The sequence below is a fragment of the Passer montanus genome, unplaced genomic scaffold (genome assembly GCF_014805655.1).
Source record: "Passer montanus isolate IOZ18808 unplaced genomic scaffold, ASM1480565v1 scaffold24, whole genome shotgun sequence".
NCBI lineage: Eukaryota > Metazoa > Chordata > Aves > Passeriformes > Passeridae > Passer > Passer montanus.
In genome coordinates, this window is record NW_024367037.1 from 7,842,192 (window position 1) to 7,858,342 (window position 16,151).

Consider the following 16,151-nt stretch of genomic DNA (forward strand, 5'->3'; position numbering starts at 1 on the left):
CACTTGTCCTGTCACTTGTTACTTGGGAGAACAGACCAACCCCCACCTGGCCACAACTTCCTTTCAGGTACTTGTAGAGAGTGTTAAGTCACCCCTGAGTCTCCTTTTCTCAGGGTACACAACCCCAGCTCCTCATAAGACTTGTGCTCCAGACCCTTCACCAGCTCGTTGCCCTTCTCTGCACACGCTCCAGAACCTCAATGTCTTTGTTGATGCAAATGGACCAAACCTGAACACAGGATTCAAGGTGTGGCCTCACCAGTGCTGAGTACAGGGGGACAATCCCTGCCTTGCTCCTGCTGGCCACACTATTCCCCACACAGATCAGGAAGCCATTGTCCTCCTTGGCCACCTGGGCACTCACTGGCTCTTGTTCAGCCACTGTCAGTCAGCACTCCCAGCTCCTTTTCCACCAGCAGCTCTCCAGCCACTCTGCCCCCAGCCTGTGGCACTGCCTGGGGTTTCTTATGACCCAAGAGCAGGACCTGACACTTGGCCGTGTTGAACTTCCCAAAAGAGCCCCAACCCATTGATCCAGCCTGTCCAGATCCGTCTGCAGAGCCTTCCTGCCCTCCAGCACATCAACATTCCATCCAGCTTTGTGTCGTCTGCAAAATGACTCAGAGTGCACTCGATCCTCTTGTCCAGGTCATTGATAAAGATATTAAAGAGAACCAGCCCCAGTACTGAGCCCTGGAGAGCAGCACTTGTGACCAGCCATCAGCTGGATGTAACTCCATTCACCACCACTCTTTGGGCCCTGCCATCCAGTCAGCTTTTTACCCAGGCATCCTCATGCCACTATCTGTGTTTTAAATTACTCCAATACCTACGAACATCTAAATTCAACTGAATTCACTGGGAATAGGGCATTTGAAAATCAAGATATTTCTTTAGGTGCTTAAAAAGGATTCATAAAGTAATGCCATATATCCAGATTTCACTACGTTATCTACAAAACTTGTTATTCAGAATTATATAAAACTACATAAGCCCACTTCCTTTCTATTAAAATTAGTTTATATGTTGAATACTCAACAATTAACAATTCTTAGTTGCATTAATAATTCACTCTCCAGAATGCTTCAAAAGAAAAATTAAATTACATTAGATTATTTTAATAACTTGTAGAATTTAAAAGTGCCCAGTTATAAATGAAAGGACTACAGAATAAAGGTAGTGAATGCACACATTCAATGCTATTAAAAGGCAGACACATAAGATCTCATGTATCTTGTGCCATTTGTAAAACGATTGTTTTATTATCAGTGTAACTAATCACAATGAAGACATCTCTTACAATCAAAGACATTATAATGAATTTTCTTTACAGCTACAGAGAAATGGGATTTGCTGTTCCATATCAAACTAGAACAGGCTGTATAAATTCTTCTTCATATTTATTATTAAATGTAACTTTTATCTATAAAATCAGCCATGAAATATTAAAAACTGAAACAACAGAATTTATATCCTTTACTTAATTTAGTTTAAACGGTCTATTCACTAAAGAGAGGGGAAAAAAGGTTACATATGTATTATATAACGTGTCCTCCCCTCTCCCTCATAAGTGTTTCCACTATAAACCACCTAAGTTTTTGGAATTTATAACTCAGCTGTAAAAATCCACTTCATATGTAAAAGTTGGTATAGTTTTCCTTTTACAAATGAAAAAAAAAATCTGTTTCAGAAGGAAGGCGAGAAAGAATGTAAGGGAAGAGAAGGGGAAAAGCAATTAGACTAAGAATTTAAACTCTCGGCCAGTTAAATCAGTTGGTATGAGCCATCTGTGTAATTCAGACCCATCTTCCCACCCCATCCCCTGAAGAACCATTGGGAGATGGTGAGCTGGCTGCACCAGAGCCCCATGGCAGATGGGAGCCAGGTACTGGCCTCCAGCTGCTGCTGACCTGCCAGGTTTGGCTATCTTATCCCACTGCTACCTCCTGAAGTCAGCTGTACAACTGGGAACTGGACAAATTGAAAATAAGTGAGAATAGCAAAGAGCATTAAAGAGAAGAGACAAGACACAGCAGATTAGCGCATCTTAAAATAGACAAATAGACAAAACAGCCTGTAAAAAAAGGGCTTTGACAATTAAAACAGATAAGACTCAAGAGTTCAAGAACTGGAGATTGGACAACATACAGTGCAACAAGAACTGAACAGAAAAATAAAGGCAGATAAAAACCATCAGAAGTTCACACAAGGATTAAAAGGGTCTTATTTAAGACAGCATGGAAAACAATTCATACATAAGACGGCAGATTCCAAAATGAAGCATGAAATAAAGCAACAAGAGACAAGCAAACTATGACCTTGAGGTGCAAGCTACAACCTACACTATTGCTAGTTCCTGCTAGCAATATCTTACTTTAGCAATACCTTACAGCTTTTTCCTGGAGCACAGCAGCGAAATTTACCTTTATTTTCAGAGTCCGATTTTGCAGTCTGAAATGAATGGAAAGAAGAAGCAAAGCAGTAAAACCTTGCATTGGCTCTCATAGTGCAGCTGGTGAGTTCGATGAGCTGGCAGGAGCAAGAACCAAGGTACACCAGGTAGATGCCTGCAGACACTGTCTCAGGAGCACCAGGGAAGCTGGCAAAGACCTGAAGTGCAGAGATGCTCCCATGTGCCCCAGGTGACGCTGCACTCTTGCTTAGAGGAAACCAGCAAGGCCACGTGTTCAAACATAGCCTTTATTAGTCTTCAGCTAAGTTTATTCATCAGAAAAGTCTCTCTCTTGGCAATTCTTTAACGACAGCCCATGAGGATTATGTAGATATATTGCAACCAATTACCACAAGAATACAAATAAATACTGTTTATAAATTCATTGGTTCTCTACAGTGATTCAGGCTTGAAGGTAAGTCACAGCTAAAAAAAACCTTCATGGGAAGATCTTTTAGTGGACTAGATTAATCTGGCATAAATGGACAGCAGAGGATGCTTCCAAAATATGCATAAAAAACCCAAAAACAGTAGAAAGATATTACCTACACACACTCAAAAAAGGTACATGAACAAAAAGAACTACAAAGCATGAATTTTAGGGATCTATTAGACATTGATATCATTCATTACTTTGATATAGCTTGATTTGCAATAGAGACAAACAATGAGGAAAAAGAGAAAGAATGAGAAGATTGGTGCTCTAAGGCAAACATATCTTCAAAACTCCGGACTCAAAGAGCAAAGGCTGCAAATGCAATTATCACTTACCAGAGTATGAATTTATGTCAGATCACCAACAGGAAAAATGAAGAAGGGAAAGGAAAGGCTGAACCAAGCACCAAGGATCCTCTAAGGGATCAGATGGCACAAAAATCTGCATTTGATTCACAAAATTCAACAGTCTGAAATCATTCATGTCTGTATCTATCTGTTATGTTAGCCACTACTGTACTACTCAATGTCAGGATTTAAAATGTCTGGATCAGAAAGTGAGACCTGGAGTTTTAGGTACTGATATCTCACATCCAATTCAGAGAGGGAAGAAAAAAATCTAGTTCCTTCTCCAGGAGAAGGATGAGACAGCTCCTAAGCTAAAGAAAAAGAGCTCCTAAGCTAAAGAAAAGAGAGAGCACAAGTCCTAAACCCAGAAAATGAGAGCTGCTCAATATGGCAACCAGGAGAAAAGACACTGACTCTGCGTCTAGTTCCTTCCCAACCAGCATGAGACAGCCCCTAAGCTAAAGAAAAAGAGCGAGCACAAGTCCTAAACCCAGAAAATGAGAGCTGCTCAATATGGCAACCAGGAGAAAAGAGACTGACTCTGCAGAGCTGCTACCACATCATTTACTGCTCACAAACCTGACAAGTCTCATTCTTGTACCTGGGGCACACCTGCAGTATGAGCACCCCAAAGCAGGCATCCAAGCAAAGCCTCCAAACCTACTGCTGCTGCTCCATAACTTGGTGCCCACCAGTCCCAAAAACAGAGCCTGCATGTCTCATGCAGGGATTAGGAATCTTTTATGAAGAGTCACTAAAATCCACATACACTCTAGGAATAGTTTTATATGTCATGTCAAAAAATGCAGAGACTATGAGATTACTTCATTTGAAATCACTGTATTTATTAGAATTTATGATCAAAATGTATTCATTACAAAAATATGTATGAAACAAACATGAGAAAACATTTATTAATTGTTCTACCTGGCAGCTCTTATTCAGTGTAAGGTCATGAAAAAATCATTGGGAGTGCTTTCAAGAACTATTCAAACAAACATATCTATAAGCAAAATCACAACAATATGGTTTCTAAAATTAAAGCATATTTTACAAAGTACTAAAATTTGGAGGAATACTGTCCTCAAAATGTGCCTTTAAATTACTCCTATTTGGAATGACTGGCATGACTGTATTAGCCACACATTTTAACATTGCTTGATCTAGTCAGCTCACTAAATCATTAAAAATATACATGACTGAGCTTCAGTTTGACCTGCAGTGACTCCTATATGTACTCTCAAAATTAACACAAGCACTGAATGCGACTAATCTTCAACTTGTAATAACTGATCAAAGAATACTGCCCTGTAATTCACTACAAACTAAAGTCATAGCGCTGAACTGTGCATTTTCAAACAAGTGGTTTATAGCTCTAGGTTTAAAATGCAAAGTTTCCATTATATTTAATAATTAAAATGCATGCTGTGTTATGGTTACATTTGGTGACTGGATTAGTAGTACCCCAACTGAGTTAAACAATGCCTTTTTCCTATTAGAGTTCATATTACCATATTGTCTATTTGTTTAAGAAAAGGAAGAAAAAAAGCACAGCAAGGAAGAAGGAATAAAAAAGAAATATGAATATCAAACATACTGAAAGACAGTGAGAACCAAGACAGCAAGAAGACCTGGTATCAGCAAAATATAGGCTAGCTGAAAGCAGAAAAGCTGAAATATCCATGCATTTAAAGTATGAAAACTTTTAATAAAAAGAATATTCTCCCTTTGTCAATAAGGTTTCTCATTCAAAGTAAAGGGAATAAAGCTCAGTTTGTTTTCCTAGATGCAGTTGCTACAAATTGAGGGAATACAGACATCACTGTCAAAGAGCAGACTCTTTCAGGCTGTCAACTTCTTAATCAGGGTCTGACTTCATTGGAAAGTGTGAAATTATGTAATTATTTATGCTTTGCAATTCTGACGGTTTAAACAAATCCCGCACTATGAACATCATCTTTTAAATGCAAAATTCCTACTGCGATTTTGTTTTAGGGAATATACCTTTTCTTTTTTTTTTCTCTGCTTTCTAGGTGGTTCATTCAAACGAAATTTAAATATTATGTGAAGTATTTCTTTTCTCCCAAAACAGATCACACAGAGCTTAAAAACATAACTTACAAGGGTGAAAAATAATTGAAAAATAAAGTAAAAATGAAATCATGGCCACAGTGACATCAACTGAAGTTTTCTCAGCACTGTCAATTATATTGCCACCCAAAACTCTTTAATGGCAAGACTAAAGACCTTTGAGTACTTACAACAAATGTAAAAATAAAATATTATTTGAGCCCATAAAAAGACATACTTCTTATGTTCCTGTACTTCCATACAATATTTAAGTATAAACTTCAGAGATTAACTTTGTTTTCATTTCAAGTATATTTTAATTATCTTGGTACCAGCAGCACATACAAAGACAAGCTTGTGTGCCTGAAAGCTCACCTACTTCTCCCTCTGCTGTAGCTGACCTAATATATTGCCTCTGCCTCTAAGTCACTTCCTCAGAAACCCACCCCCTTATCAGGTAAATACCCTTAGCATGCAAAATACAAAGGTGGGCATTCTCTGAAATACAAGTTTATTTAACACTCCCCCCCAAAATACACTTTACTGAAATCAGCAACATCTAAATTCATGATGATGTGAATGAAGAAGACAAAGCATTCCTGCAAGTCAACCTCCACCAGCAAAGTTCAGCTAGCTATGCAGAGCTAGCAAAATGCATGGTCAGGTTTTCACCTGTCCTCTCCAAACACCTCCTGTACCCAATGACCTTGTGTCCAGGAAGGATTCTTGGGGTTTGACAGAAGGAGCTCCTTGTATCTCAGATGCCTGCTCCAGAGCAGCTGAAGGTCAACGCAAAACCTTTGTCAACTTTCTCTTCAGTCTCTTCCTCCTCTCCTCAGGTTGCCATCCCTGCTGCAAACTCATTGGGTGACACAAAGGAGACAGGGAATAAAGCCTATATATAACCCCTGCAGATATCAGAGGCACTCACAAAGAAGTCAAAGCAATACTTGTCAAGCATTTCTGAGCTACCTAGATTTAGAATGGCACTCATATTCACAAGTCTGCATTTTTGACGCTCCAAGTATAATGAGAAACAACTAAAGGAAAAAAAAAGGTAGTTTTTTATATAACATATCTGCCAAGTTCCAAGTACCAACAAGTAACAACACTGTATTGCAAAATCTCTGCTCAAGAACCAACCCATTTTTTGAGGTAGAATTTGGACCCAAAAAAATTAAAAATCCAATTTTATTTCTTTGGTTTTGTATGCAAAAATTATGAAATGGAGAGCTTTTGTCAAGTTCTGATTTTGATCATTTTGACACAAATTGAAAAAATTCTGTTAAACCTAATGGAAATATTCTGATTTATAGTCAGGTAAATAACATCAAATTCTAATTCCACGTTTTCTTTCCTTCCTGATTAAATTACATTAATGTACACTCAAAACAAAGCAACTACTGCTATCCCGGTTGGTTTTTTCAGAAGAATAACTTATCTTTTAAAAAATACTACCTGGACGTAAACACAAAGTCACAAGGGTTCTTCACATGTCTGCCATCCTTACAACAACGAGGCTTTTATCAGTATCATAGTACGTGGACACCAACATATCATCCTAAATGTAGGGCAGAAGTCAACCTGCTTCTGTGAGGATCTACATGCCGTACTTTCTCCCTTAAATACTTTTTATTAATCTGAAATGTATATGAGACAGCAAAAACCACAACACTCTGTATTCTTACGCAGAATGTGGCAGAAAAAGGCTCAACAACTAAATATTGCATCCTCACATTCTTGCTAAAAGGTTTGACATAGTATTCATTGCCATATTATTCCTAATTAGCAGTTTAAGCTTGTTAACAAGAACAGTTTATTTAAGGTAAACAGGAATTATCTTTCCTTTGTATAGGTAGGACTTGTAAATAGGACAGCTCATAAATTCTAAGATGAGAGCAACTAGGAAACTATTCATTAAGACTTGGGTTATAAATTCAAAACATGAAGCATAACATGCTTAAAGAAGATGGTTTTATTTTTAAAAGCATTCATTAGGCTCTCATCTTCAAGCTTCAGACTTGTAAATAATTTAAAATGAAAATGCGAACAACAGGCAGGGAAAACAAAACAAATGCAATTCAAATCAGTCCATTGTTGTACCAATAAAACTCAGAACAACAGAATCTAAGTTAGCAGATTCTGAAGACAACATCCAGAAAACATCTTTATGTACTGTATCTTTGAACTTACATGTTGAGCTACCACTGGCTCCAATTAAAAAAAAAATTAGCTCTGTCTTGTAACAACCAAGCTTTGCCCAGTAAAGGATACACATGCTCAACTAGTAATTTCTGGTATTCATTCCACTTTATTCTGGAGATGCCAAAGCAAACAAACAAGCTGCAGTTTATCAATGATTTTAGATTTTATATTTATCCATTCTGACTTTTCAGAAATGTATATCCTATTAACAATCTATAACATAACCCAAGAATAATCTTCCCTTTAAAGATCTAGGTAAACCTCAGTTTGCCTCACATGGCATGGGGCCTCGCATGAAGCCTTTACTTCACAGGCATTGAAAGTTAAAAGTGAAGAAGACAAAAGTAACAAATCAAACAAAAAACCAAAACAAACGGATCACTGTTGTCCTGACTGCATATTCAGTGTCCCAAATCCAATGTCGATAAATCCCAGCAGAAACCATGTCACACCCCAAAGAACCAGGAAAGTGCAACATTTTGCCTTCACTGAACGTATGGAGTTTGCTATCCTTTCCTCAAGGACTTGGAACAATCCAACTTAAATATTCAATGTCACTTAAACATTCAATGGAAGACAAGCAAGCAACTGGAATTTCTTTCTCCATGTTAAAATACCACATGGCATTGCAAAATGCAGAAGTGCCATATTCCAATGCCACAGCCCTTGTGCAGAAAGATGTGCATAGATGCTGGCTATCCCAGGAACATCAAGACATCCTCCTCAGAAGCTCTTCACTTAGTGGCTGCACCCCATGCACCAGGAAACCTGACATTTGTCCGTCACACAGATTTCCTGCAGGGCTGCAGAACACTGGGCAGGAAACCCTGGCACATCCAGCGAGCTCTGGGCATACAGCAGGATGAGACTCAGCTACAGCACACAGAGCCAGCACAGGGCATTCCAGAGGCACCAGCCCTCCAGGCACTATGAGAGCAGCAAGTCTGATGCTTCCACATGTGAACCCAGATGGAAAGGTCACCCCTGTCCCTGCTTCTCCCTCCAACACAGAAGCAAGTGATGCCAACATGCTAGACACCACCAGTGCAGATAAAGTCTCCTCCTGATTAGGAGTGCTAAGGCCAATTCTGCATGGACTATATCATGTTCACAGCAAATGTTTACAGCAAACATTTAAATAAATCCAATCAAACTCACTTAATGGAAACAGGTAAAGGCTCTTCCAGGGTGAGCACAAGTTTGAAAACCTGACTAAAGAGAGAACTCACATATATAAAGCCATACCAGAGACCTTGGCAACACAACAATGTCTTTGGTTAAATCAGAATTCCTGTCAGGATCTGTACAAACTTCTCTGGAAGATTCTCGAACTTCTTGCTGGAATGTTTCCTACAGAAAAGCTTATATACCAGGTAACTGTATGGATTCCATATTAAAAAAAAATCACATGAAACAATGACTTCCATACAAAATAATGACTTAGTGTTACTATTCCGATAAGTTTTGTTACCCCTTGTAATTGCAGTGGATTTTAACATTTATATGTATTTTTTTATGTCTTGCTACCTATATTTTTGAGAAGAAACTTTGAAATTCCAAAGATGGGGCTGAGGACAGCAAGAAACTTTATAACTACAACAAGACAAAGAAATAACAGCTATAGAAGTATCTATATATGCACTTGTACCAAAATATAACCCATAGAGATGTATACATTCTGATCTGTACATTGAAATACTGTGTACCCTAACTCTGTACACCTCTCCCTGGGCCATTACATACATCACACACACGTAACAACTTGTATGTCTGGACTCAGAAAGACACAATTAAAATTTATGCCTGTGCCACTAAGGATCAAAAACCCTAAGAACACTCATGGCCTCACAGCCCACTTAAACAAAACCCATACAGACAGTAGTTCAGTAGTAGGCCAGACTACGGAGAAATTAAAAAGACACAATTAAAATTTATGCCTCTGCCACTAAGGATCAAGAACACTCATGGCCTCACAGCCCACTTAAACAAAACCCATACAGACAGTAGTTCAGTAGTAGGCCAGACTACGGAGAAGAAAGGTCAGCCTTTCAGTTGTAGAACAGCAAACAAAACAAAACAAAGCAAAAAAAAATTTAGCAATCAACAGCTCTGCTAACACAGGACAGGAGAGCAGTCACAATCATGCAAACAAGCAGTTTACTTTTGGAACACCATTAGTGCCTGATTCTAAAAGGCACTTGGGTCATTTCTTTGTAAGGATATGTGTGAATTGGGTAGTATGTACTGCAATTTTCTTTTCCATACTGAGGAAAAAAAGATTGCTAGGTTTCTTTCTGCTATAAAGTTACAGATTGCTGACATAAGTTTGGGACACAGCTTTCTTTCGTCTTCACGTGTTGAAGAACTGAGATTAAGTAAAATATGAAAACTTTCACATACATTTAACATAAACACCTACAGTAGGCTACAGACTGTTCTGTAACTACTGACTCTTCTCTGGCTGATGGCACAAACAGGACTGATGACATTCATAACTGCAGAGCAGGAAACTGAGTGTGATTCCTCTGTTTTAAACATACAACTCCTTTCTGCAAAGCAAAAAGTTACCTTTGGAACTTCTGCAGGTGATAAATTGGAAATTACAGGAACATCTTTTTACATTTTTTGCTTCTTCACTAGTTTTATACACACAGGCTAATAAACAATCTCAGTTTATATGTTAACACAGCCCATAATGACCAAAAAAATAAAAAAAATTACAGTTTAGAATTATGTATATTTAAACTTTCATACATGTTTGTGTAACCATGTAAGAATATGTCCACTGCAAAAGCAAACAGACCAAAGATAAAACCACGCTTATGTTGCTGGAGAGATTTTGCATGACCTTTGACACCACAGGCCAGGCAAGATTTAAGCAGCTTGCAGTGCCAGGTCCCATGCAACCCTACTCCTAACACATTCTCTCCAAGACATCCATGGATAACCCAATGCCTGTTAGTACTAAATGTTGTACTTGCCTGAGAGAAGTCGGCCTCTTCTCCCAGGCAAGCAGCGACAGGACAAGAGAACACAAGTCTTAAGCTGCACCAGGGGGAGTTTAGGCTGCACATGAGGAAGAGTTCTTCACACATGATTACCCATTGGAATGGACTGCCCAGGGAGGTGATGGAGTCCCTGTCCTTGGAGGTGTTTAAGGAAAGACTGAACTCAGCACTTAATGCCATGGTCTAACTGACACGGTGGTGTTGGGTCAGAGATTGGACTTGATCCCAAAGGTCTTTAGAGAAAGAACACCAGTTTGTTCTGTGATCACTGATGAGGCACAGTGCTCATTTCCTCCCTGCCCGTGTGTCCAGCAAGAACTGCTGTCATTGCTTCTGCTCCTTCCACTCCTGGTGCACAGGAGGAGCAGTGCCTCCATGCCTGGGCTGCTGCTGGCCCAGGCTGCAGTGATGCAGCTGCACCTGGGGCAGCGGTGGCAGCTCTGGGTGGCTGCACTTTCCCAAGACGGCAAGGCCAACACCAAGCAAGACCTTTCTGGGGTAGAAAAATAACCACGAATGCTCAGCTGGGCAGCTGCTGACTACCTGTCAAAGTGAAAGCACCATTTCCATGTGACTCCTCACACAACAGAGAGCACAGGAGAGAGATCACTCTGCCGCGTCTGGTTTTGAGAACAGCTGAAGGAAACAGCCACTACATTTGTTCAATCACATCATCTTGTCTTTCTCACCAGGCTTTCAAAAGAGTAAGTTATACTCCAGATTTCAATCTAAAAGGTCAACTTTTTAGTACCTTTAACATGCACCATAATACCAAGGCATTAATTTCAATGAATGACTAGACCAAGTGTGTCTGAAACCAGTGTTTTTATTTGACTGGTGGGATCATCCATCCAATGAAACCTTTCTGTTTTCCTGAGAAAGAGAATATTTAAATCCTAAATCACATTAGGAAATTCAAACATAGGAGCCACCACACAATTCCAGTTCAACCACATTTCATGTGCCAGTCTGTCTGTAAATTCCAAGTAGCACCAACCATCTCATGCACAGAACCACAACACTGCACACATTCAAAAAATTAAAGAGGAAAAAACAGGCAAAGCAAAGCCACCTCATTCTTAATGTTGTGCACACTAACAAGAAAATGTCGTTCTTCACTACAAAAGGTTGTGTTTAATGGAATACTGCGACTGACATCTCCTCCACACACATTCTATCTCCTAGTAGTTTTTCTATAGAGACAACACAGGTAAAGTTTTAAAAGCATTTCTAACAAAGAAAATTCTCATGCAAATAAATTAGAAATCTTTGATGCTGTTACTATACAATGGTTCCTACAGAAGAATGATAGTAAAGGATTTAACTCAAGTCATTTGAATTATATTTCCCAAAATGCTAATAAAACTGACATGTTTGAACATACTGAAAAAGTCACAGTCCATCATCATCCTGTCACATCAGTGCATTTAACTTTTTTCTAAAATGTATGGATTATACAATTACTGCCAGGCTCCATATTTTATATATAAAAGCTACAATCTGATTATATGTCCATGCTGAAATAATTTATGAAATAAGGATGGAATGACTGCAATGTTACTTCCATGATGAATGTAACTTGCTGTGAATAGTGTAGGAGATTGCAAGACAGACTCAGCTGAAGCCTGTAATTGTCTTCATCTTTCACAAAGAGGTGTGACCTGGGAAAAATACAGATCCCAACATCCAAAGCTCCAGCCTCATACAAACATCTTGATTACTCATGTTCTGATACAGGAATGGAAAATGTATAGCCTTCCCATGCCACACCTTTGGGGTACTAAGGTGAGAATCACAGGGAATTACATCCAGTGTTTAAACTGTATGTTAGTCTGTTACGGTTTTTCACCACCAGAACATCCACCACTGCCACTCTTATCTTGCACTTTTGCATTTCCATCATTTACCACTCCCTCGGTGTTACCACCATGCTTAGCATCACACAGAGGAGCACGAGCATGTGACAGAGGCAAGGTCTTGCAAGTCTGTGTCAGTACAACTACACAAAGGAGCAAAGAGGGCACAGGAAAGCAGAAACAAAACCTTTAACTTTATAACTTCTAAGATCACTACTAACTACAGCATTCAGATGACAAATGTTTTTCCTTCCTCCAACTAACACTACATTTAATATTAACATTGTGGCCCACAGGCCACACTAGTTATTTGCAGGAGCAACAGGAAACCCTTCATAACAACTCAAACTAAACAAGACAGACCACAGACTCATAGGAAGGCTTGGGTTGGAAGGGACCTTGAACACCTAGTGCCAACACCTTCTGCAAGAGCTGGTTGCTCAGAGCCCCATCCAACCTGGCCTTGGGACAGTTACAGGGATGAGGCAGCCACAGCCTCCCTGGGCAACCTGTGCCAGTGCCTTTCCACCCTCACACTAAACAATTTATTCCACATAAAGGACATGTAGATGATAACCTGCCCCTCAAAGGCCACCCAGCTGTTCTGGTTTAACAATCTTTCCTTCTGAAGACACACACACTCTCCTCAGAAGTGTAACATTTCTGTGGTGTTTATGGGAACCTGCCTTCCCTGCTACAATCTGACAGGTTCCCCAGGGGGCTACTTTGACTCCTGAGCAGACAAAGCCACGTTGAAAATCAGAACACTGAGAGCACAGGAGGTGCTCATGATTCAAGAGCCAGACCTCCAGAGGGCAGTAGTCCTGTGAGGAACAGCTGAGGGAGCTGGGATTGTTCAGCCTGGAGGAGGCTCAAGGCAGACCTTATCATTCTCTACAAGCACCTGAAAGTTGGGTGAGGCCAGGTGTGGGTCAGCGTCTTCTCCCGGGCAACCAGCAACAGCTTGAGAGGACAAAAGCCTTAAGCTGCACCAGGAAGGGCTGGGCATCAGGGAGAAATCTTTCCCTGAAAGTGCGATTAGACTTTGGAATGGACGGCCCAGGGAAGTGACGGAGTCCCTGTCCCTGAAGGTGTTTAATGAAAGACCGGATGTGGCACACAGAGTTATCTGTTGATGAAATGATGTTTGTTATATCAGAGGTCCTTTCCAACCTCCTTCTGTGATTCTGTGTCTGCTCTGCCTGGTGGCTGAAGCAGAATAAAGGCAAAGTAGCACCAACCCTTCCTTTATTCGTTAGGAGAGCCACGCACAGAGTTCCTACAGTCACGTGTGTCCGTCCCTCACCGTCAACCGCGCACTTCCCAGAGCTCATCCCCGCTCATTCTACAGCAACCTTCGGGAAATGAGGGGGAAGCAAGGCACGGTACGGCTCCGGCGGCTGAGGCCGCTCAGGGCAGTGCCAAGCCCCGCCCGCCGCCACTCCCGAGCTCCCTCCCGCACCAGCCCCGCCACCGCGCCTGCGCAGCCGCCGCCGCGCGCGCACTCCCCGCNNNNCGCGCCGCGGCGGGCAGCGCTTACCGGGCGGGGGGAGCCGAGCGCCTCCGCTTGTGCTGAGCCGTGTCACCAGTGGCGCGCCGTAGATCCGCCGCGCTGCGTCACGCCCGGCGCGCACGGGGGGGCGGGGGCGAGGCGCGCTCACGTGACGCGGCGGGCTGGGAGCCGGTGCGGCGGCGCCGCTCGTGCCGCCGCGCGCGTGCACGCTGCGGCGCCATCTTGCCCGGGCTGTGTCCCTGGTCCCTAAAGGAAGGACGGGGCCCCGAGGGTTTTCCCGGGATGCGCGTCCCGGTCAGGCCGCACCTTCGCGCGCCTGCCAGGACGAGAGCAGACGGCAGCGGGTTTGGGGCTCCCCGAAGCTGCCCGTGCCTCGGTGGGAGGCGCAGCCCGGCCCGCCCCTGGCCTCTGCCCCTCGGGCGGCCCCCGCGCTGCGCTGCGCCAGGGTAACCTTGGGGCGCGCAGGGCTGGGCATGAAGCCCTGCTTCACATTCTCAGCCTGCATCGCGCACTGCAGCGAGGCTGGGATCCGGTCCTTGGGAAACCTGTTGTGGACGAGGAGGGGGAACAAGTCCTGGGCGCACAGCCCGCAGCCGTTCACTGGGTTTATCAGTCGAAAGGTGTCGACGGTCCAAGCTGTATTAAAATACTTTTCAGGGTGTGCAGTTCAAGAGAGAAACAGTTGAAAAAGGCAAGAGGGAGTCAATTTGTAAAGTATTTCCTATTGTATAAACTCGTGAAGAAACCGTGATAATGAAACTCTTAAGTGTTCTTTCCCTCTGCCTTAAGCCAAGTCACATGATAAAGTATAATAGTAAAGAAGCAACACGTAAAGTGTTGAGATGCCTGTGGTGAAATGCAGTTGTTTTTTCACAGTGTCTTTTGATTTTCAAAATGCAGGTTTCCCATTTATGTCCTGATGACGCAACAATTTTTTAAGTAGAGTGTATCTTAGTGAAACAGCTTTTAGCATTCTTCAAGGGCGTGGCACGGACACAAAAGGAGAGAACACCTCTTCGGGAATAGGTTTGCAGTTCATTGACTTTCCAGTCACACAGTGTGCACGAGCTTTCCAACTGGAAGTGACAACTTAGAGAGCTCTTCAGCCAGTCAGTCACTGGCTAAATGTATGGCACAGCAGTGCCAGTTCTCTTGTGGGTTGTAAAGACTGTAAGAATGGGTTGAAAGCAAAGCAGTTGCTGTGGCCTGAGCCCTTCACTGAAGCAAAGTGGAGCACCCCGGACTTTACCAGTGCCTTGGGAAAGATCTGAAATTGATGAACAAATTTTAACGCAGTGAAGTACCACACAGGACATTGGTGAGAGAGGGCTATCTCCTTGTGCTGTACTTAAGGGGTATAGTACAGAATTTAATTGTTCTCTGTATAATAGGAAATCCCCAAGAATATGGCTAAATTTATAGTAAAGATATCTGTGGGATTTCAGATACATATTTGGGTTTAATAGTTTGAGAGTCTACAGAAGGCACTGGCAGTTGCAAGACTAATACAATCTGGGTATTTATCAGCATGGGGAAAAGAGATAAAAAACCTTTTGATGTCCTTTAAGCTCAGTTTCTCTGCAGTTAACAAATTCCTCTCCTATGGCTTTAAAGGTTTGTAGGTTTGGGTCTCAAGTAACACCAAGTGAGCCTGCTCTGGTCCATCAGTTATTTCATCATTTGCTTACTGAGAGGAAACACTGGAAAAGAAGACGCGACAGTGCGAGCTGGAGTCTTAGAAGTTGAAACATTTCTAACGAAATGAAGAGAGGCAGGATATTTTAGGAATAGCCTGAAGAGGGAGCCATTGGTATGGGACAAGCAACTAAGGCAGAATCACTGTTAATCTAAGAAAAAAAATCTTACCTGTACCTTTATACTATATAAATGGAAAATAATTATTTTCCATTTATAATCTGTATTTATTACATGTTTACCTCCCTACATTAAATGTTCTGGCTTAGGTATATACAGAATTCTAAAGTTGTGCTGAAAAGTGGTTTCTGTGTTCTGAAATAGTCACCCTAATAAAAATGTATTAGAATGCAAGAATAAGTCAATGAGTAATTAACAAGAATTTAACTCGTTAATAGATTCGTTTATAAATGGATTATAAACATAGACTATATTTATTTTCTAACAGAATATGACACTAGGAATGACTCTGCAGTTGCTGTATTTTTACCACACCAAAACACTGATTTTGCTAGCATTGTTACTCATTCCAAGAGTAGTGCCAGCTCTTTACTTAGCTGTGTAACTTA

General features: G+C 41.4%; 1 protein-coding gene across 1 annotated transcript in view; it reads right to left on the reverse strand.

Moving 5' to 3' along the window:
* The window catches only part of ZNF407 (zinc finger protein 407), a 335,270-nt gene extending 319,366 nt beyond the window's left edge, over positions 1-15,904 (reverse strand). Inside the window, 2 exon segments of the mRNA XM_039710997.1 lie at positions 13,915-14,005; positions 14,007-15,904. Coding sequence (XP_039566931.1) covers positions 13,915-14,005; positions 14,007-14,108 — 193 coding nt within the window. The 5' untranslated portion in view covers positions 14,109-15,904.
* Between the last annotated feature and the right edge of the window lie 247 nt (positions 15,905-16,151).